This window comes from Mus musculus, chromosome 11 (assembly GCF_000001635.26).
Source record: "Mus musculus strain C57BL/6J chromosome 11, GRCm38.p6 C57BL/6J".
Lineage (NCBI taxonomy): Eukaryota > Metazoa > Chordata > Mammalia > Rodentia > Muridae > Mus > Mus musculus.
The window spans coordinates 119,722,110-119,745,336 of record NC_000077.6 but is presented as its reverse complement, the minus strand read 5'-3'; the positions used below and the strand labels follow the sequence as shown (position 1 = coordinate 119,745,336).

At 45.6% G+C, this 23,227-nt stretch overlaps 1 protein-coding gene across 5 annotated transcripts in view; it reads right to left on the bottom strand.

The window, feature by feature from the left end:
• The window catches only part of Rptor (regulatory associated protein of MTOR, complex 1), a 296,687-nt gene that overhangs the window by 154,255 nt on the left and 119,205 nt on the right, over positions 1 to 23,227 (bottom strand). For all 5 annotated transcript variants that reach the window (NM_028898.3, NM_001306081.1, XM_006534363.3 and 2 more), the window contains exons 4-5: positions 20,169 to 20,327; positions 1,324 to 1,470 (exon numbers count right to left, since the gene is read on the bottom strand). In NM_028898.3, coding sequence (NP_083174.2) covers positions 1,324 to 1,470; positions 20,169 to 20,327 — 306 coding nt within the window. The remainder of the gene's footprint in view (positions 1 to 1,323; positions 1,471 to 20,168; positions 20,328 to 23,227) is intronic.

Sequence of the window (23,227 nt, the reverse complement as noted above, 5' to 3'; positions counted from 1 at the left end):
AAATGGGGAGATTTTTTTGTTTTGTTGTTTGTTTTTGTTTTTAAAGACAGGGTTTCTCTGTGTAGCCCTGGCTGTCCTGAAACCTACTCTGTAGATCAAGCCGGTTTCAAACTCAGAAATCCGCCTGCCTCTGCCCTCCCAAACGCTGGGATTAAAGGTGTGCACCACCACCGCATGGCCCAATATTTATTACTTGATGTCAGGAAACAGAAATTACCTCTTGGCACTTGGGGTATTTACAGCTGATAATTTGGCCCACCATGGGCAAACCCAGATGAAGTGGCTGAGAGTACGGCATTAGGCTGGAAACACAAACACAAATTCTTGCCAAATACAAAATGAAGAGGCCAGTGAGCAATGCTGTGGTACCCAGTTCATCTCTTAAGGGGCAAAGGTGTTATATTTATTAGTCACTCTCCTGCAGGTTCCACACATAGGGCTAAAGTTATACTATGAAATATTAAACAGTAGGCATGTTAACTTTAAGTTCTACTAAAAAGAATCTCAGGTTTTGCTGCTGGCCCCTTCAGTGCTCTCTTCTGATGGAATGTGAAAACGTAACAAACATTAAAGCTGAGCAGACTCAGAGAGGCTCTCGGAAACACACTGAAGGCCATTTTTTGTTCTTGGATTGAGAATTTCCTGTGCTGCAACCAATCAGGATTCATGAGCCCCTAGAGGCCACAGAGTATTTCCACTAGTGCTTCTGTGCAGCCCACTGGATGGAGGCCTCTTAATTGAAACTGCCTCTTCAATTTCTCTTTAGAACTCACTGTTTAATTTAACCATCAAATATTAATTAAAACAACCGGGCAAACTACCACTTCATTATCCAAGCAGCTCCCAGTCTCTCCCATTCCTGACAATGGACCGACCTAGCAGCTGTTTTCATTTTTACCATTTAGCTTGGTAGTTTGAGTTAAAAAACACAAACTTAAAAGAACAAAATAGAACAATAACAAAAGACACCCATGGAAACAAAGACTAGAATGGAAACAACAAGCCCATTTCCTTAAACCCATGTGTCTGCAACAATTTAACATTACACAGAGGGCAGGACTGCCCCCCCCCCCCAACCTGCCTACTGATGCCACTATCCAATGCTCAGATTGAAAATAACACCAAGTACAATGGGATGTACTTGTCTGGGGTGGGGGTGGGGGTGGGGGGGTACCTCCATAGCTTTCATCAAACATCACAGCATGGCCTAAACACACAAAATCTCTCATCACACAGAGATCTGTTTCCTAATCTCCCTGCAGCATCTTACTCACACATGCACACACGCACGCATGCAACGCTGCTGGCTTTCCAGCACCTCACCTCTAGTTCCTGCTCCCTCTGCAGTGCAAACTGTTTGAAGGACTTGACGATGAGGCCAGCATTGGAACAGTCGTAGACAAAGATGGATGGGCTGCCCATCCACGTCTGCAGGTCGTATATGGACAGAGGGATGTACTGAGTGTAGTTCTGGAAAACAAGCACAGGTTGCATGGGTTATACACACATGTCAGGAACCTGCAGGTTGACGAGCACCTGCACACTGCAGAAAGTAGGGCCCAGTATCTGCTTGTAGGCGGAGATTCCTCACTAGCCATAGAAAACCACACACCGAGCTTACCCTCTCCTGCTGTGACACCTTCTTCCAGCAATGTCACAGGGAAGGAGCTGTTCAAGCTCACGTCAGCAGCCTATTTACACTGGATTCAAGTGCTCCCCGCACCCCAAAACAGTCCACTTTAGAGGGCCCTCCTTTCACCCCCAGCCATGGCATGTACATCCGCCCCAGATCCCCTTTCTGTGGCGGCTCTGCTGTATGACACAGATGGGCGCTAAGGAGCTGAGTTCAGATTCACAAGCTTTCCTCGCTGCTGCTTCAGTTCCAGAGTTCTCTGTAAGTGGGACTGGCTCTGCACAGTGTTTATGCTGATCACTGAACAGGGAGGTATTAGCACTAGGTAACGGACGGATACGCTTTCTTGACACACTGTTCTGCCTACCTGATTGCTGGTAGGTAACAGGAGAGAAAATCTGAGTCTAAAGAAATGCCTAAAATCCTCTTTTAATTCAATGTTTTAAAGCAATTATTCCAAAACAAAGACAAATCAACACAACAATGAGAAAAGGCCACCCTGCACACACTCACCCTTGCCTGGACATCAGCAGTGTAAGTGCTGACCAGGACAGTAGGCAGCTCAACCACAAACACTGACTCTGGGGTGCCTATAGCTCAAGGGAGGAAGAAGGCCAAACAAGGACTGAAGAAAGGGAGCGTCCAGGTGGCCAGCAGTCAGGTGCAGTCATCACCTAAGGACAATGCAAGACGCTGCCACGAGGAGGGTCTGGCCACCTCTAGCTCTGATGAGGACCACACTCTAGCCAAGCTCTGGCTCTTACTACTGTCACGCTGTTGTCTCATTTGGCAGATTGTTTACAATCACAGTACTCAGAGACAGAACACCTGGAAATGCTCTCTTTAAATAAACACTCCCAGAAGGATTCTAAAGACACCAGTTCCCGGATAACAGCTCTATACAGCAACGCCAGTCCCATCAAGATGCCCGAGGGGGTTTTCCTCTAATGGAATTTGACAAGCTGATTCTAAAATAAGTACAGAAGAGAAATCACAAAATTAGAAAAAAAGAAAATTTAATAAAGAATAATGAACAGAGATTCGCACTACCAGATATTAGAAAGGCTATAAATTTATGTAATTACAGGCTGGTATTATTGAGGGCGAGACAAACAAATCAACAGAGGAAAGGCCCAGAAATAGACCCACATACATAACTGTGATGAAACGGCATTTTAAATCAGTAAAGAACGGATGAATGACTCAGTGGGTGATGCTAGAAAGTCTAACTAACCATTTGATATTGCCTCACAGACAATGTACCAAAAAACCCAAAAACAAAAAAACCAACCAAACAAACAAAAACCCAGAATTTACAATGTATAAACACAATATTTTTATTTACTTAGATGAAGAAAAAAACCTTCTTAAACCACTCACAAAATCTAAAAGTCTAAAAGAAACGAGATATAAACACACATTTATGACTGGTAGCTTCTAAAGGAAGGCGATAGAGCCGACACCAGTTTCATGCTTAGAGGTGTGTGCGAGCCCCTCCCGCTCTGGCCAGCAAAGCTCAGAACAGGAGCACGCACAGCAGACATGAATGGTAGTGGTTAGGAAGGGCTGTGCACCAGTCTGTCAGATGATAGTGGGAAAGTGAGAGTCAATCTATCCACCCACCTACACAATTCCATCTGATTTTCTTCAGCAGAATAAAAAAAAAAGATAAAAAATAAATAATGCTTCATAATGACCAAGGTGGTTGAACTTAGTGCTGATGGATGTAGAAATTAACAAAAAAGATTCTGGAAGATGATTTGTCAGTACTGATCAAGTTTTAAAATCTCTAACCATGGGTCGTGGTGACCCTTTAATCCAGCACTTGGGAGGCAGAGGCAGGCAGATCTCTAAGTTCGAGGCCAGCCTGGTCTACAGAGTGGGTTCCAGGACAGCCAGGGCTACACAGAGAAACCTTATCTCAAAAAACCTAAAACAAAACAAAACAAAACAAGTCTATCCCATTTGTCAGCTTCCACATGTCTCTACAGAAACTCTGGCATTTGTACAAAGGACACTGAAGATGTTTGTTCTAGTAAAACTGTGACCCACTGTGGCCTGGTGTCTGTTTTCTGCCCTTCTACACAGGAGAGCTCTGGTTGAGGACACAACATGTTTCCTTTGAACCTGGCCAGTGACACGTGACTACAGTTCAACATTCCACATCCCAACCCTAAGTGTTCTTAGTGCTCACCTTGGGACCTGCATCCTGGCCAGTCTTACAGGCTGAGAAGCCTAGGCCCTAAATAAAGACCCTTAACCTACAGCCCACCTGAATCCTCACAAAGCTCATACAAGAGAATCAATGAGCAAGCTGGACAGGGAGGCAGAGCCTGCGGTCCTAGCTATATGAGAGACTGAGGCAGAGGACTGCATGAGCTGAGGCTAGCCAGCACATTAAGACCTAGTTGCCTAACAAACACTAAGAAACCCAGCTGATCTGAGAGGCAGAGGGAGCTCATCCTTCCTGACTCTAGTGAGTGCTGTGCCCCTGACAAGCAGAACTTGTCTTTATAAAGAGCCACATGAAAAGGAGGTATGGGTGGCTTCTTAATGATTGTAAAATGTGAACTTCAGAACATCATTCACACACACACACACACACACACATACACACACACAAGCATGCGTGTCAAAGAGAGTTGCAGATGTGAGGCAGGTCACCTTGCCATGTCAGTGTTGCTTTGCACACTCAGACAACTAAGTAGCTACATGCTCACAAACGAGCTGATGCATGAAGGCTAGGCCTCCATCTGTGACAAGCTCTGTATTCAGGAGGACACATCACAGGTACTCCTTTTATGTATATGTTCTGTAAGAATCTACAAGACAGGATGCACACAGACCACTGCAAGGGAGCAAGTGGGCATGCCCAGTGATAGGCTTCCATGTCCCTCCCAAGCCGCTGTAAGTATATGAATGTGGAGAAATGTTCTTCATCAATGACACTGGAAAAGTCTCTCCAGCTCTCGATGCCTAGAGACTAAAAGTAACCTTGTAGTGTGCAGAGCACAACAACAGCAGTGAGGACCACTGCAACCTGAGTCAGTTCATACGTCTCACACACTGTAGGCCCCAAGAGGAATGAATGCAGCTCTCGGGGTCTGTGTAGCTGCTGATGACCAGAGACACTGTCATCTATATTGTGTTCCAGATGCAAGCCCACAGGTCCCACAAACAGCAAACAAGCATGAATTAAGTCTGCTATTTACATTTGCCCAAATGCAAAGTTACATTTAAATCTCTAAATCATCAAGTTACTTAGTATTGATTTATTAAAATAATGAAGGCCAGATATATTAGGGAAACCTTTAACAACTTCCATCTTCCACAATGCATTAATAGCAAGGTACAGGGCAACACCCAGATCCTAAGAGCTGGTACCCACCCATAAGGCAACACTGAACAAACCCTAGAACCGAACACTGGTATTTATTGGCCCTGTGCCTTTAGTTATGAAGGACTTGTACTGACTCCCATCCACGCAGGTGCCTCCCATTGTAGATGGCTTAAATACATCAACACATCTGACACCTGACTAGGAGCAGATTCCTTGATGATCTGTTCCCACAGTGACATTTCTCCATGTCCATACACTGCACAGAACTGTGCACTGTGCCACGAACAGCAGCATCCCTGGCTGTAACCAACCAAGGCCAGAGCCAGTTAGCCCTGACCATCCAAAGGATCTCCAAATGTCGTCAAATGCTCCTTAAGGAAAACTGACTGAAAAGGGGGACAGTCTCACCAAAACCATTAGCTGTGTAGTTTAGTGAGGACAAACTTGACAGGCTGTGATCCTCTGGGACAACAAAATCCACTCTATTAAACCACCAGGAAGAGAATGGCCTTTGAGAGCTAAGCTTCACTAACAAGCTCATTGGCTCCCAGAACCCATCTCAAAAGGACTGCCGAGGGTTTGTCAAGCTCCAGGCCAGAATTAAGGTCCTACGAGCCAGCCAAGTGCAGCTGCAAGCACGGCCTTGGCACACAGGGGATCAACACCCAGTGCAGCAGGAACAAAAGAAGCCACATGTCCTTTGGGAACCCGGCCCTGTACCTGAGTACTCCCTGATGGGCAGAGGCCCCACCCAGCATTCAGAAACCCTGGCAAGCAGAGACTGGGGAACAGAGAGGGGCTGTGAGCAGAGGGCTGGCTTCAGGCCTGCCTAGACTGAGAGAGCAGGGAAGCCCTAATCAAAGAGCTAGAAATGGGTTTTATAGAATGTATTCATTAAAATTCACTTTCTCTGACAGATCCCGTTAAACACAAGGGGGAAACACCACTTGCTTTATCAGACTGTCACTGCAGGCTGTGTCAACTGTAACAGCAGCTATGGTTGGAAAAAGCCCAGCCCACAACAGTGCAGGAATACCTGGTCTTTTACCAGGTCAATCTCTTGGAAGGGTCGGATCCCAGGAACACATGCACTGCACCACTAAGACTTCTGGGAAGAGTGAAGCTAAGCTCTGATTTCAACTATGGAGCAGATGGCAATGCCATGCAACTCCTACGCCTGGTACTGCCACAACAATGAGCAGAGAGAAAGGCAAAGATGATCAACAGGCCACCCCCAGGGAGGGCCAGACAGAGCTGCAGTGGAGTGGATGGTGGGGAAGAGGGATCTAGCTTTGTCAAGTGCACAGTGGCACCCCCATAGATGCACCCTAGACAGGCAAACCTGGACACATGGAACAGTCACTTTGATGTCCAGCAAAGGAGTGGCATCAAGTCTCCTAGGGAGTGCTGAGGCCATAGATGCCATTGGCCTACGAGTTTCTGAGAAACTCAAACTTCCTCTTCCAGGTGTATCTGTGGACAGTAGGCATGCAGAGGATGACATGAGGCTCTACAGAGCCTCTCCCAGGCTTGGCCATTGCGATAAGCTCACAGAAACACCATCACAATTGCTGCCACTGATCTCCTAACCCTGTCAGCACTCTGCGGTGGTGGTGTTCTCAACATACAGCATCCTAACGTCACAGCAGTTATGGGGGGGGGGCATGCTGATGTTCTGCCTCCTGTGCCTCTGGGGGCTCAGCCTGCTTTCTCATGTAGACATAAGCTCAGACAGCAGCTGATGCACATGCCACCAGCAGCAACCTCTGTTTACCTCTTCCCTCATTCCCTTTCTTCCCCCTTCCTTCTTTCCCACATCTCAGAGAAAGCAGGGTTCCTTGGGTCTTGCTCTCAGCAGACACGATTTTCCTACATCATCCCCTTTCTCATGATTCATCCACTAATGTCATCCTCTGTCTCTCTGAACTATCTACAAGCAGAGTTGCCTCCTCCTGACACAGAAAGCACTCATCACCTGACAGCTTCCTGCAATCCCACCTTCCTTTATCTGCTGTAGACTCACTACAGTATAAAGAGTGTAGCCTATTCAAGAACATCCACAGAAATCTGAAATCTTAACAACTTCAGTCCTAGTCTAGCCCCAAGTCTCTCACTCCCCACTTGATCATCGTCTGAGTTCTCTACAACACACAAATGCACAAATACAGACCCACATAGCACAGGTTAGCCCTTGAAAAAACATGCCCAACTGTATCCACCACAAAGACAATGAACATGCCAAGAGCTCACATCTTTGTTTCTAAGTAAGGTTCTTGGGTGGACCTAGCATCTGTATGGAAATGGCTCACATCAGGGTTGACTCTAGAGGAAATACTGTAGGAACTTGCGGCCTCTTGAAGAGCTGTAAAGAAGGCTCAAAGAATGGTGGACACATCAAAGAGGTGTATGTGCTATAATGTGAGGATGAGGAGGATAACGACATGACAGACACAATAGACACAGCACAATACAATGTGGTGACAGGTCTTACCAGTTATCCAAGTTTGGGCCCAAAACGGAATACTTTTTACAATAGAAAAATCCTATTATTAGACCATAACACAAACACCAAAATAAGCATGGGCTCAATACTAACCAACTGTAAGGAAAATGAAAAGCAGATGAATCCATCTAATAGCTGGAGAAACCAGTGGTGCCCCTACTGGAGTGCAGAAGAGGAACAAGAGACTGTCTAAGGGCGTGCAGCTTGTGCATGGCTTCAAAGTGTCTCTGGGGTATCCACTGATGACCAGAAAGAGACCAAAGCAGCAACTGGCCAAGCCATTAGGTAGCACCACTAGCAACAGTGAACACCATCAGCCAGAACAACCTTCGGTGTCAGTTCTAGCCTACCGTGTCAGTCCCAGGGGCCCATCTCGGGTTCTCACAGGGGGCCACAAGCACACTCACCAATACATGTGCTCGTGGGGCACAGTGCAGCATGTATGTGGTGTGTAGTTGTCAGTCATTAAACTGGCTCGAGCATCACCGCAGATGACACCTCTCCTTATGTGAGAAACATTGAAACCCTCTCTGCTTGCTGTCTGATGTCCTCCCACTCCTCCTCTCCTCCCCTCCCCATCCTCTAGCTCCTCCCATCTCCCCACCCCCAGCTCATGCTATAGTGGTAGCACTTCTTTCTGCTTCTTCCAGGGCAATCTTTTAGCTTCAACATCTGAGTGGGACCATGAGGCTCTGATCCCTCTGTGCCGTTCAGATATCAGGCTGCTCTTTGACACCCTGTGGCCCAGGACAGGGCTTCTGTCTCTGGGCGGTCCCCTCCTCCCTGAACTTTCAGGGAGTTTACTCAGTTCCTGCCGCACATCCGTGACCTCCACCTACCTCATATTAGGACCAACTTACTGCCCAATTTCCAGCAGACCCTAAACACTACTTGTCAACGAGGCTGTCCAATGCCTTGAAAGGGACCACAGTGTTACAGACACTTCTCTACAGCTTTCAACTGGGAAGCACCAGGCTGTCAGAGCTGGGGTTCTACAGCAGCTAGAATGATGCTCCCCTGACTGACACAAGGCAGCAGAGGCTCTCCCTCCCCTAAACATGATAAAGAAGTACCACTGAGTTCAGTCAGCTCACTGTGAGCTTACAGCTGAAGGCAGACCCTTCTCCATCAGTAGGCTCACACCAGCCTTGACCCGATCTTATCTCTCCTGATTCAGCTCGAGACTGTCACATTTCTACAGCATCCGTAAGGTGGAAAATGCCAATTTGCTACAGAAACTGTGAGTGCTACCATCCGCATGCAAAGACAAACATTTCTTAAAACACACAATACTTACTTAAAGAAAATTCCTGGCTCTATAGAAAGCTCTGGTCTGTCTTTCCTTCTTTCTTTTTTTTGAGAACTATTTTGATTTTATTTTTACATGTAAAGGTGTCCTGTCTACACGCACAGCTGTGTGTATGCAGTACTCAGAGTAGAAAAAGGCAGCAGATTCCCCCTGAAAATGGAGTTACAAACCATTGTTAGGTGCTGGGACTCAAACCTTTGTTTTCTGAAAGAGCAGCCCATATTCTTAACCAGTGAGCCATCTCTCTAGCCTCAAAAAGCCCTAATTTCTAAGCAGTACACTCTTGTGTAGTTCCCAAAGCCTGCTTTGGCATGTGCTGGAAACATGAGTTAGACAGCCTACAAATTGCCAGGATGGTGGGCCAGAGTCTAGTTCAGCTGAGACAGTACAGCAAAGCCACCATGGACTGACATAAAATACATGTTCTTTTTTCTATCCTCCTCTTAGACTTTTTTTTTAAACATTCAGCACAAATATAGTGAGAGAAAGATTCTTTATAAAGAGAAGAAAACTAGAAACAATACAGGTGTCAGCAACAGGGAAAAGGATCATTGAGCCATAGAGCATTTCAAGTCGACTCTCAGCCTGACAGAATCAACCGCAACAGAAACACAAACCTGAATAAAAAGGTCAGCTGGACCACTCTTGATAACGCTTATATAAACTCAAAACTACACAAAACACTGTAATCAGTGAGGCAGGGCACCCTTCACTGTAACCAGTGAGGCAGGGAGTTCTTCACTGTAACCAGTGAGGCAGGGAGTTCTTCACTGTAACCAGTGAGGCAGGGAGTTCTTCACTGTAACACTGGGATTTGAGAATAACACAGGGGAACAGCGGATTTGAGACAAGCCGGCAAAATACAAGACCTTGTCTGTGCCAAAATAATTTTCTAAGATCGGAACAATGAGAAATGTGGTTCAAGAGACAGTTTGCTCAGGAAATAAACCTCCGAACACACACACACACACACAGAGAGAGAGAGAGAGAGAGAGAGAGAGAGAGAGAGAGAGAGAGAGAGAGATGGGGAGCAAGTTCACAGGTTTTACCATGCTCAAAGTACTAGAGTTTGGATCTAGAATGTTCCTTGGTCTTGGGCCAGTGGGAGAGTGTGCGGTCCTGAGCTCCTTTTTCATTCCTGGGCATGGATCTCTCTGTCAATGGTCCTGCCATGCTGTATTGGTGTATTCTGGCACAGAACCAAGCAAGCAAGCTGATTGTCTCAGGTGCCTGCCACAGATACAAAGCTAGGACAGTAACTCCCAAGTGTCAGGTGACCTTTTCCTATGTACTGTTCCATGTAAACACATGTTCTACATTCAACACGGCTGGGATTTGCAGCTGTTGTGGCTCTAAGGGAACCAAAGAAGAATTAGAATGTTTCTAACCACATACCCAAGAATTCCAAGAACAATCAATGTTATAATGATCCCATGTGAAATCAGTATTAAATACATAAAACACACCATTACCATGCAGTAGCTATACACCTGGCTAATAAACACTCAAATACCTGGAAACTGAAGCTTGGGACATTCAGAAGGAATGGGAAAGCAAGCTATTTAAGATATGAACAGTGATATCATTCACTTAAAAAACAACAAATCAGGCGTGAAGAATAACAGACCACAGCATCCACAAAGGTCTCACATGACCAAGATACCCAGCAGGAAGGCCAGCAGTGAGGGAAGGGCCAAAGGAGATGGGTGAGGCTGTCAGCTAAGCCCGTGAAGGTGAACCAAACGAGCCAAAACGAGCAGGAAAGGCCACAGCTTCAGACCAGAGAGCAGGATGGGGAACCAACTCGGAAGAGGTGGGGAAAGTGAGGGTCTGCTGAGAGAACATGGGGGAGGGGGCACTGAGGTAGCTTAATCCCACACAGCAGCTACCCAGTTCCTAGACCCCTTCTCATGCAATCAGAAGAATGCTACATCGACTGTTTTACAAATGTTGAATTTTTAGTGGCTCTAGAAACATTTTATTAAAAAGTTCAAAATGTGGGTGAAGGTAACTATACCTTTCAGCACCGAGGAATTTCTTTATAAATTTATAAAGAAAAGAAGTAGCCTAAGGTTTCCAGGCTTTCTCTAAAGAAACAGCATTTTTGCTGATGGCCTTCAACTACTATAAGCAAATGTAAGACGCTAGAAATTCTAAAAAGAGAGGGTCAAGTTCACAGTGAAATGAAGGCTTTTGTCGTTTCCTGGACTCCCCCAAAGTAACAATTTCAACAAACGATATCGGTGAGAATAATGCAATTATGAAAGTCACAATGTTTTCCACCAAGTGCATGTTTTAAAACCTAAACAATCTGCCTTTCAATAGAAGCAGCAGCTGTCTGTTCCATACCAGACAAAGAGGTAGGTAGCATCTAGATACCTGTGAAAAACAAAAACTACATGTGCTGTGTATGTGTGTGCATGTGCTTATATGTGTAGTCATAAGAACAGTATCTGTAAGTTGTTTGTGGAGCTCATGGTTATTTAACCACAAGACAGGTCAGGTAGAAGCAGAGACGACGACTCACAACAGGGCCCATCTTTACTTATGTTCCAAAGACCCACTAGCACCTCCGGGGGCCTTGCTCTGGCTCCCAGACCTCACGCTTTCTTCAGGCCTAGTCATCATAAGCTGGGGACCCAATACCACTTCTCACGCTTCTCACAGGCACACACTCACAGCCCAGGCCAGCAGGTGACATCAGCCCCTTCTTCCTGTCGCTTCATCCCGGTCACGCTCCAGGCCTCAGCTGCTCTGTCCATCTGTCCTCAGTCCATCACCTTGCCCTCCACTGACGGCCTCAACATGCAAGCTCACCTTGGTGGCAGTGTTTAGTATATCACCATTTTTACCTTATGCTGGCTTTCTTGCTGTCTTCTCAAATCCATCTCTCAGGCAACAGAGGGGGAGGGATCCTAGAAGCCACCTGGCCACACTCCTTCCTCCAGCACACCACCTTGTTTTCTGTCCCCTTTAAACCTTAGTGTAGACACAGTCTCCCATCTCCCTCAGTGGAAGGCTCCACTTGGTGCTGACTTGACTCCTGCAGGGGGGGTCCCTGGGAAGGAAGGGAGCTCGCTGCTGGTCCACTCTTAAAGGGTCAGTCCATCTTTCCTGCATCACTTCACTTGTCACTACACAATCAGCAGGTTTCTCTTTAACTTGATTTAAAACAGCACCTAACAGGAAACAATCTAATCTTTACTTTTAGTGTGGTCTCCATGAGGCTTTATCTCCTTATGTCCAGAGCAGTCAAACTCTGAGAGAGATACTGGGTGAGACAGACACTGAAGAGAGCAAGCAGGTCCAGCATTTGAAGGCATTTCTGGCAGAGAAGGGTTTTTCCACTCAGCGAGCCTTTTCCTGTGTTCTACAGAGTCCAGCACGACAGAAGCTATTTTTGATCTTTGCTTGTGCACCCAGCACAGAGCCAAGTGACTTTCTTGCCTGTATAGCTGGACCCACTTCACCTAGAAGAGCAGGCTTCATCTCAGCTTGCCTCTCTTGATGCACTGAGTGTGAGTTTCTCGGCTTTACATTTTAGTTCAGAGCAATTTTAGTCCTTTTATTTGTTTACATTTAGACTGAACCTCAGCCTTCAAAGGCCGGCTCTGCTTACAGCAATGTCACTGTGCTCTGAACCCCCAAGCCGCAGCACCTGTGAAGCCAGTCTCAGATGCAGAAATCTCTTTTGTCTTGTCTTAATTTCCCCCACTTCATTGTCCTGTTGATTTGATTTTTTTTCCATAGATTTACTATTTTCGTATGACTGTCCACCAGAGACAGACTAGTAATTGTCTAGGACTCAGAACACAATGACATTGCTGCCACAGAGAACCAGACACAACACAGAGACCACAGGAAAGCTACAGAGGACTCAGGAGGAGAAGGAGCTGGCTTTGGGTACACTCAAGGATCAGAAAGTCTGTGACTGACAAAATGACACCTGGCTAGGTTAGGGTCAGCCACACCCTCCATGTCCACTTCTACATGCGGGCCACCACAGTGCTACTGTGACTGGGGTTGGAGTAAAGGCTTTGAGTCATGACCTTGCTATGTAGTCCAGCCTGGCCTCAAACTCAATCCTCTTGTTCCAGCTTCCAGAGTAGAGAGTTCACATGTCCAGCCCATGTTCCCCTTTGACTGTGGTTGACACTTGTTGGGTAAATGTTGTAGCACTGTTTAAGATATCAGGGTGGCCAATGACACTGCGCAGATCCTTTCCACTAAAACAGGAAAAACTATGCTCTCCCTGGAGTTTTTCCTTTTGAAAAGTTTAACTATCAATCTTCAGCATTCGCTCTAACTTAGTGACTCCTGGAAAGACAGACGTCAGACATCCAGCAAGGGGGAGATTTGTTTCCCCCTTCCCCTCTGCCCGTTCTGCTGTACTTTCAAACTGATATGAGGTGTGGACACACATCCCCAGGGTTCTTCTGCTCATGGTGCCTGTTAACACAGTCACATGCGTTCTATGTGAATCTGCAGTGAACGAACCACCGTCACCTGGACCAGCCTTCAGTTATAGCTGCACCTCTGTGTAAGGCAGACTTCAATCTGCTTTCTTAATTCAGACATAAACTCACAAAGAAGCAAGGAACCTAAATCAGAACCTGGGCATGTAGAGAGTGATTGGTCTGAGCTTTCCAGTGATAAAAACCATGTCCACTATTACCGAAGACGACAAGCCACAAGTTCAAATATCTACAAAACACATATCTGACACAGGACCAAGGTCTAAAAGGTCCACAGGATTATTAACGCTCAACAAGGAAGGAAGCTTCATCTTCAAGAGGGCAGGTGAGCCGGGATGTGGCTCAGCACACAGGCTGTGCTTCTGCCTAGCAGAGTAAAACAGACCCAAGCAGACACGTTAGCAAGATAGACAGTGGACCAGAGCCAGGATATGAAGATATGCTGAGCACTACTCTGTCACAGGTCAGACTATTAAATTGTAAACTCACTGGCAACAAGACAAGACGACACATTTTTGACACCTTTTGCAGAGTGACTATAGTCCAGAATGCTGATCCTGCCAACACAGGGAGCACTGGTGGAAATGCAAACCACACAGACAGCTCATAACAAAGGTCGGCAATTCTTACAAAGCTAATTACGTTCTGACCATGTGCACCAGCAACCTAAAGAATCCCAAGTCAGAGACATAAAGAGCCACAAGTTCAAGGCCAGCTTGGGCTGTGTGAAAACCTGTCTCAAAATGTGTGAACAGCACTGTTCATAACTGAGGAGAGAATCAGGAGGCTTAATAGTACACGTGGAGACCTAGCTGTCTAGCCGTGGAGAAAGAGCCTTGAGTCCAACTGGCCAGGCAAGCGAGGTCGCTCTGAAAGGATATTTATAGATGACACCAACTACAGTGCATTCTGGGAAAGATAAAGCTAAAAAGAAAAGAAGGGAGGGAAGAAGAAAGGAAGAACATCAGTGGAGAGGCAGTGATTGAGCTCTGAATGACACCAGCGCTGGGGAAGCACATCTGTGAGACACATCGGTGGGAACCAGACTACACAACACCAACAGGAAGGAGCATAAAGCAGGACATGGCTAGCAAGAGCACACCATAATGGCTCATCAATCCTGGCAATTCGAGACAAGAGCCAATCCAGCAGAAGGCTCTAGACTGCTCACTGTCTGTATAGTTAATAAAGCATTCCACAAAAGAAGGCCTACTAATGCCTTTAAAGACTGATCCAAACTGGTCTAACTCACCAACAGAAATGAGTAAGTTAAAACTTCACTTTAAAGCAGCCAGAGTCAAGGAGAACCTGGGGACCAGAATGCTAGCAGCACACACTGAGCGGCGAGTCAGACTAGGGAGTGCGCACAGGAGTGAGCTTGGGCAGATTCTGTGGGATGGCTGGAGCGATGTGTGAGTGTAGGCTCTGTATAAACCAGTCTGTGGAACAGGAGGGTGACACCCCTGGCAATTTAACAATACTGTGTTTAGCTAGAAAACACCCTTGCTCCCAGCATCGTGTAAGGGGCACACTGCTGCACAGAGCACTCACAGCATATGTTATGTGTCACTGTCCTGCCTACCTTTTGAAGGACCTCAAAGATCAAAGCTGGAGTCCTGACAAGACTGATAAAAGGCACACATACCCCTCACTGTAATAACTAAGAAAACAAAGAAGGCCTGTGTGCTCAACTCCAAGAACAATATATACTGCTACCATTCCCTAGACTCACATGGTGGCAAGGGAGGTATTTTGAACAACAGGTATCAACAATTTCAAAACCTTTATTGAAATCTTCAAAAGGTCAGAAAAAAATGAACACCTACTTCTACCCAAGAAAGACCCTAAACCAGCAGTCAGAGACCTCACACAACAGTCTGCCCTGCCCTGGGCAATCCAATGCTTCGAGTCTTATAAATACCACTTGAGAGCCTATGACAAGAAGGAAATTCCCTACTCGTTTTCTCAAGCCACAGAATATTGATTACTTGGAACAGAGAAAAATCCAGGAAAATCTCAACAGGGAACACAGATTTTAAAACAAACAAACAAACAAACAAACAAACAAACAAAACCAGCCAGCCAGCTGAATTAAACCATGTGTGAAACAGACGATACACAGAGATAAATAAGCCATCTCAAGAACAGGTGTGTGGCATTTAATACAGAGTCACAGGATATCATGCCGTCCCTTATAAGTTAAGGGAGAATAGGGATTCTACCATCTTAACAGAAATACATCAAACCAAGGACTTTAGAAAAGTCAACATCTACTCATAATTTTAACATACAAACAAAAACAAGCAGTAACAGATCTAACACACAACGAAACAAAGGCTTTAGAAGGCCAGTACCTCATCATGATTCTCTGATATAAAGCAGGAACAGTTCTTAATTTGATAAATAATTGTTTCCATCCTCCCCCTCCTCACAAAAAGCCTCCTGCAGACTCCACAGGACTGAGTATTCCTCAGGAAGCCACAAAAGAGACAAGGGGGCCCAGTTACTGTTTCCTTCTCTTAAAGGCCAGCAGTGGAAAACAAGAACAACACATACAAGGCACAAGCGAGAAAAGAAGAAACGAAAATGCTCGTCTGCAAATGAGAAGCAACTTTACACCCTGAGGAACTATTAGAATCCACAAGAGTCTGGAGAACGTCCTTCCCGAATACTCAAGTAAGAAAATTAAGAAACTTACACTTTTATCAAGAAAGCTATCATATCCTGACAGGCATTTTAAATGATCACAGTCTAAAAGATCATCTGTAATGATCTTCTAGGATCTGCCTGATCACCTGTAGCCAAAGACACAGCATATTCCAACAAGTACGCCTTTTCTTCTTAAGAACTACTTTTATTCTTACCTGTTTATTTACTTATTTGTGTGTGTGTGTGAGGGGGCAGGGAGGGGGAGAGGGAGAGAGACAGACAGAGACAGAGACAGAATGTATGTATGTCACATGTATGTAGGTGCTGATGCTAAACCCTGATGCTAATGCTACAGGTGATTATGAACCACAATATAGACACTGGGAACTGAACCAGGTCCTCTGGAAGCACAGCAAGTGCTCTAACTGCTGGGCCATCCAGCCCCAAAGTCTTACGGAAACAGATGACTGTATTCAGTAATTTTTCTTTTCTTTTTTTTTTTGGTTTTTGTTTTTGTTTTTGTTTTTTTTTCGAGACAGGGTTTCTCTGTGTAGCCCTGGCTGTCCTGGAACTCACTTTGTAGACCAGGCTGGCCTCAAACTCAGAAATCCACCTGCCTCTGCCTCCTAAATGCTGGGATTAAAGGCGTGCGCCTCCATGCCTGGCTTAGTATTTTCTTATTAGAGCAAAAAGCCAAGATTAACCGAAACATCAAATAAGAAGAACAAAGGGTACCTATGTCTCCTCAAACTAAGACACTGAAAACCAAGACTGCTGATTGGCCCAGGACAGAGATGACTCATGCCAAAGCTGGCATCGATGGGGAGGTAGCAGTGAGCTATGCATACAAACCCTAAATTCTCAACCCAAGATCTAGTTGCAGTCCAGAGTACATTTTCATAGACAACGGTCTTCGTGTGTAAACCTTGCTCCCATTTTAAAGTTGATTAGTTAATAAAAGGCTAGAGCATGTGATTGGGCAGTAGAGAAAGGAAGGCGGGACTTGAGGATTGAGTGAGGTGACTCAGGAGAGATGCCGGAGTAGCAGGGAGAAGACAGAAAGAAGAGGAAGTTACCATGAGGCTGGATGAATCACGAGCCTATGGCCAGGAAAAGTGGACCCTGAGGACAGGCTAATGGAAAAGCAGCCCAGGTGGGCCTCAAACAGCAGGTGACAAGGGGCAAATGGTTTGAATATAGTAGGAACCTGCTCGATTCAGTGTTACAGCTTATAAATTAAGTACTGGGTTTTAGTGTCTTTTATACACATATAAAATAAATAAATAATTTACAGTGAGCTATAAACACAAAAGCAGATTCCATCTCACGCTATATATGAAAAGGGTCCATCACAGGCCTAACTATGGTTGGCTAGGTCAGGTGCAGTTGCCCCTAGAGAGAACACTGAGTGTGACCTGTTCAGCATAAAAACTCCTGTCCTTTAAAGGACACTGCAAACAGAATAGAAAGCAAGTCATAAATTTAGAAAAGACAGCCACAGTTCACAGGATGATGAAGAGTTTCTGTCTAGAATATAAAGAATTCCATCAGGATCAACAGGAGACAACCCAAGAACAGCTGTGTGGCCAGCTGTCAATCACCAGGACTCAGACTCAACAGGTTCCAGAGAAATCTACGATGGAACAAATGGACTTTTTCTAAGTACGGCCAATAGAGTGGAAACAAACAAAAGCATACAGAGAAGTCTATGCAGGGAAGTCCCAGCCAACCGAGAAGAAACACTAGGACCCTGCGTCTGCACTCAATCCTAATCCACCAAAGTCCACACCAGTGTCTGCACCTGAGGGAGTCCTGATCTACCAAGAGGAAGAACCAAGACCTGTACCTTCACCCACAGGATGGTCGCAACACATCAACTTAAAACCACTGGAAACGGCGTTATGGTTTGATTTTGAAACGTCCCTCAGCAGCTCATGTGGTCCACTACCAGTAGAGATGATTTAAAAAGCTGTAGACATAGGGACTATTTGAGTGACTTATGGTCACTGGGGTAGGCTTGAGGATTAGAGCTCGGTGCCACTTCTGGTCCTAGCTTCTGCTTCTAGGTGGCACTACGTAACAAACGGCTGCATCAGCCACCATAAAGTCACCTGTTGCCATGTCTCCCTGCCAGGAGCTCTACATTGCACAAACATGTATAGCTATGCTCAAGTTCCTGACACCCACGTAAAAACCGGATGTAGTGGTGTGTGTCTCTAATCCCAGCACTGTGAGGAGATACTGAGGATTGGAAGGCTTGCTGGCCGGGTAATATAGCAGAGATTTAACAGAGATCTCTGGATTCAGAAAAGACCCTGGCTCAAAAAATAAGAGGGAAGATGACTGAAGAAGACGCCACATGTGGGGAGCCGCCCTCACATTCGCCACTACAAGATGGCGCTGACATCCTATGTCCTAAGTAGTAAACAAATAATCTGCGCATGTGCCAGGGTAGTTCTCCACTCCATGTGCTCTGCCTTCCCCGTGACGACAACTCGGCCAATGGGCTGCAGCCAATCAGGGAGCGACACGTCCTAGGCGGAGGATAATTCTCCTTAAAAGGGACGGGTTTTGCCATTCTCCCTCTTGCTCCTGAAGAAGTAAGCAATAAAGCTTTTGCTGAAGAAGATTCCGGTTGTCCTGAGCGTGTTCTTGCCGGCGGAACAAAAGCTCGGGCAATAGCCACATACTAACTTCTACATGTATGTAACATAAGACCATTTAAGCATACATACTTACTTACATACATACTCACAAAAGTTTGTGTGTGTGTGTGTATATGTGTATGTGCAAGCTAAAATAAACCCTTTCTTCCTGAAATGATTCTGCCTGATGAGATGAGATGAGATGAGATAGGCAGAGAGTAAGAAGCTTGGATTCCTCTGTGCCCTCATGTCAGTATGTAAAAAGATAGAGTGAGAAGGCGTGAGACTGAAGAGGGCACACATGGCTCCACAGCTTCCTTTCCTGAAAGGGACGGTGAGTTCCTGGTGGTCCATGACACCATATTCCTTTAAATTCTACCTCTTTCTTAACAGATAGCAAGATAGCTTAGCAGGCTGCCTGGTGACGTGAGTTCAGTTCTAAGTACCCACATGATAGAGAGAGAGACTGACTCCCAAAAGCTGTTCTCTGGCCTCGCATTAATGCTTTAATGCTGTGGCATGTGTGTAACCCACCCACACATAATACTTAGAATATATAATATAAATGCAATCTATGAATAGAAATGAAAAGAGGACATTACAGGTGGCACCTAGACCATATACAGAAGGCAGAGCACTGTATTAGTATTCCTGCAGAGGGAACTAACTAGGAGCAGGGAGTCCTTTAGCTTCAGGGTTCTGTTCACTACACCTCTGGGGAAAGATCCTAAAACCAACTGCTAGGCCCCTCTGTGGGCTCACCAGCTAACTGCACAAGGATGACAAGGTGACAGGATGACGGACATCAGGAAGCTCGTTCTCAGAAAGCATGGGAGTGGCTGGTGACAAACTTTGTGTATGTTTTTATCTGCAGGACACAATGAGGCTGTTTCTACCACAAGGAAACAGGCCAAAGAGGTTCAGTTTGTCTACTCCTAACACTAGAGTGGGACTTGACTGAAATCTAAGTTCACCTTCTATGGAGCCCCAAATCAAAGCTCAAGCACTCAAGGGCCACAACACATGCTGGAGAGGCTGTACCTGTCATGTACAGCTACACAGTACAAGTATGTCCCTGTAGAATGCTTGAAATGCACTCCTCAGCCAGGGGGCCGAGTCACTCTTCCTCTCACCATCTAATCGAACTCACAGCACCACTAGAGGCTGGAAGTGCTGCCCATCAGAAAGACCGAGGTGGCAACCAAATGGTGCTGGGCTTTTTAGAATACTCAGAATACTTTGATTTTCTATGAGAAGGCTGGATCCCTGACACTCAGGACAGAGAACTACTGTGGCTGCTCACACTGGAAAGCCAGTGCATGTGAGATCCATCCATACCTGTGAGCATCTTGCTGAGGACAGAATGTCTACACACACAGCCTTAGAATGCCTTTGTCAACACACCCTCCAAAAGAAATAGCTCCTCTGCCTGTTCGTCCTCAGCAGGCCCGGCTGCCAGCTGGGAGCAACTCATTTGTCATTTGCTGTTCTTCAAAGGCTGAGAGTGCATGAAGCACCCAGGGTTCAGCAAAAGCTACAGGCAGGAGGTCTCAGGGGATACCCAAGCTCACAGGCCTTTTGGGGAAGGAGAGTAGAAGCTGAGGGCTAGCCCACCTTGTTGAAGACCCAGACCTCTCCATTCACTGTAGGCCTGGGCACCCCGTGGCCATTGTAGTGGAAAAGGACCCGTTCCTCCTTGGCGTTCCGGCGCAGAGATGTGCAAAGTTTCTTGACTTCATCCACAGTAGGGTCGAGGCTCTGCTTGTACCGAGCCTGTAGTGAAAAGAGAAAGGAGATATTTGTCACAAACAGGGAAGGGCCAGAGAGGACCCTCCTCCTCATGTACACTAATCTACAGGGAACAGCTGTGGGGCCTTGCACAAGTGGCCCCAAGCTAGAGGAGAATGTGGTCATGCAGTATGTTTTCACCGAGGACAACTATAACATGGGACATGAATAAGGACAGCCTGTCACACAGTAGCATGAGTCAGACAGAAGGGACTGCCCTGACGAACTTCTTAGAACATGGAGCATAAAGAATTTGCTCAAATGAGAGCCCACAGCATACGCTGCAGCAACAGCAGAGTAATACAGAAGAGAAGGGAGAACCCACTGTTCGGCACATTGCCCTCTTGTGCGGGACATTGCAACACCTGAGGATGGGGTCCTGAAATGAACAACAGGGTTTTTAAACACACAACAAACAGAGATGGCAAAGAAAACCCCAATAACAAAACAAAACTTGTTAGCTGGTGAGAGGCAGCTCAGGAAGAGCTGTGTGGACTTCACTGTGCAAAGTGGCCGGTATAGCAAGGAAACACAGAAACACAGGACCTGAACAGGCTCACAGCTTACTTCAGCAGACACTCAGCTCTCCCTAGCCAGGCCAACTCCAATAAACATCTAGCAAGCTATATTATGAAATGAAATAAACTGTTTTGGAAACCCACACAGAGGAAAAGAAAAGGGGGCTGGGGGAGACATGCAAAACAAAACAAAACAAAGAAAGCACAGAAAAGGGAAAACCAACAGTTACTGTGGAAAGCCTTCAGATACCCCAAATCCTACAGGGAATCTAATTAAAATAATGCAACACAAAAGACACCAGAGGCAGAGCCACACACAAGGGCTTCCCAGGAGCAGAGCTGTTGTTAAAATATTCTGAAAGCTCATTTGTTAAAACTTGGGCTAAGCCGGGCTTGGTGCCCCACACCTTTAATCCCAGCACTCAAGAGGCAGAGGCAGGTGGATTTCTGAGTTCGAGGCCAGCCTGGTCTACAGAGTGAGTTCCAGGACAGCCAGGGCTACACAGAGAAACCCTGTCTCAGAAAAACAAAAAACAAAAAACAAAAAACAAAACAAAAAACCTGGGCTCACTTGCAATGAGCAAGTGGAATAAGTTGGGGGACAGGGCAGAGATAAGCCTGGTAATGTCCCATGAATGCTGAAGCCTATGACAGGGATGAGGGTCTCTGGCTCACGTATAATAGCAAAATTTCAGTACAGAATGTAAAGACAGAGCCCAGTGTGGCAGAGGATCATCGTAACACTAGGGCACAGCAAAGAATTCCAGGCACCAGGGCCATGTTCTCTAAAACTATGCAGAACCTACTAGAAAACCAGTGAAAGTTTCTGCCTATATAAGTGGACATTATGATCTGTCCTCTAAAAGTAACGTATATGTTCCACAGAATGAATGCAGATCGGTAAAGTTACACTTAACGTTTAAAAAGGAATGAAGTAATGAAGGCTAACACCTCCAGTGACATTTTTATTGTCTAGGATAAGTTTTGCTTATCCTGGGCTTGGTGTTTCCATATGAATTTTGAAATTGACTTTTCAATTCCTGTGAAGAATTGCTTTAGAATTTTGATGGGGATTGCACTGAAATCCATAGATTTCATCTTTTGGCGGGATGGCCATTTTCACAATATTAATCCCACTAATCCATCAGTATGAGAGATCTTTCTATTCTCTAGCAAATTCTTCAATTTCTTTCTTTAGTGTTTGACAGTTCTCATTGTATGAGTCTTTCATTTCCTTGGTTAAATGGAGTCCAAGGTTTGTTTGTTTGTTTTGTTTTTAAAAATTCTATAGTGAATGAGATTCTTTTTTTTTTTTTTTTTGGTTTTTTTTTTGGTTTTTTTCGAGACAGAGTTTCTCTGTGTAGCAGTGAATGAGATTCTTTTCTTGATTTCTTTCCCACTGTGTTTGTTCTTGGTATACAGGAAGGCCACTGAGTTTTATCTGTTAGTTTTGTATCCTACTACTTTGCTGAACGTATGCTCATCTGTCCCTCTTGGTTACCTTCCAGAAGTTACAGGTAAGACCCATATGAAGATAAAACACATGGAGAAATCAAACTGGTTGCTCCATCCCTACTACCTAGAAACCACAGTAGACAGGCGCCATGCACACTAAATAGCAAGAAAGATCAGCAGCAGCGCCTGCAGCTGTGAGCCTGTCTGCTACAGGAGCAACTGTCGGGCAAGACTGCACAGTGGTATAATAGTGTCATCAATGCTAGGTTTGAGTGCTGCATCTCTGACTGGATTGAAAATCCACTCTACAGCCAGGTGGTGGTGCTCACCTTTAATCCTAGCAAAGGCAGACAGATTTCTAAGTTCAAGGCCAGTCTGGTCTACAGAGTAAGTTCCAAAACAGCCAGGGATATATAAAGGAATCTTATCTGAAAAACTGAAACAAACAAACAAACAAAACATAAAACAGAAGAGGAAAAGGAGGAGGAGGAAAGGAGGAAGGGAGGGGGAGGAGGAGGGGACAGGGACGGGGACGGGGAAGAGGACGACAACCACCACCCTCCTACAAGACAGAAATCATGTTTGGTATCATAAATTGGGACAAACCACATGGCTGTCCAGATTATAGGCTCTAATTAAGAGCCTAATGGTATGATTCTGCTAAAGAACATAGTAATGAACTTCTCTGAGCGCTTACCTTTACATCATACATTAGTGAATGGCCCACTGCTGTCAGAGATACTCCTTTTGCAGCCGACAACAGCAGAGACCCAGACTCAGTCAGAGAGTAAGACTGTGGCGTGCTCAGCCCCAGATAGGTCATCTACACCACAGCCATCCACTCAGGGCTCAGGGCCATTGAGGATAAAGTATTAAAAGGAAGAAATGATTGATATCTGAAGCAAATTGTAT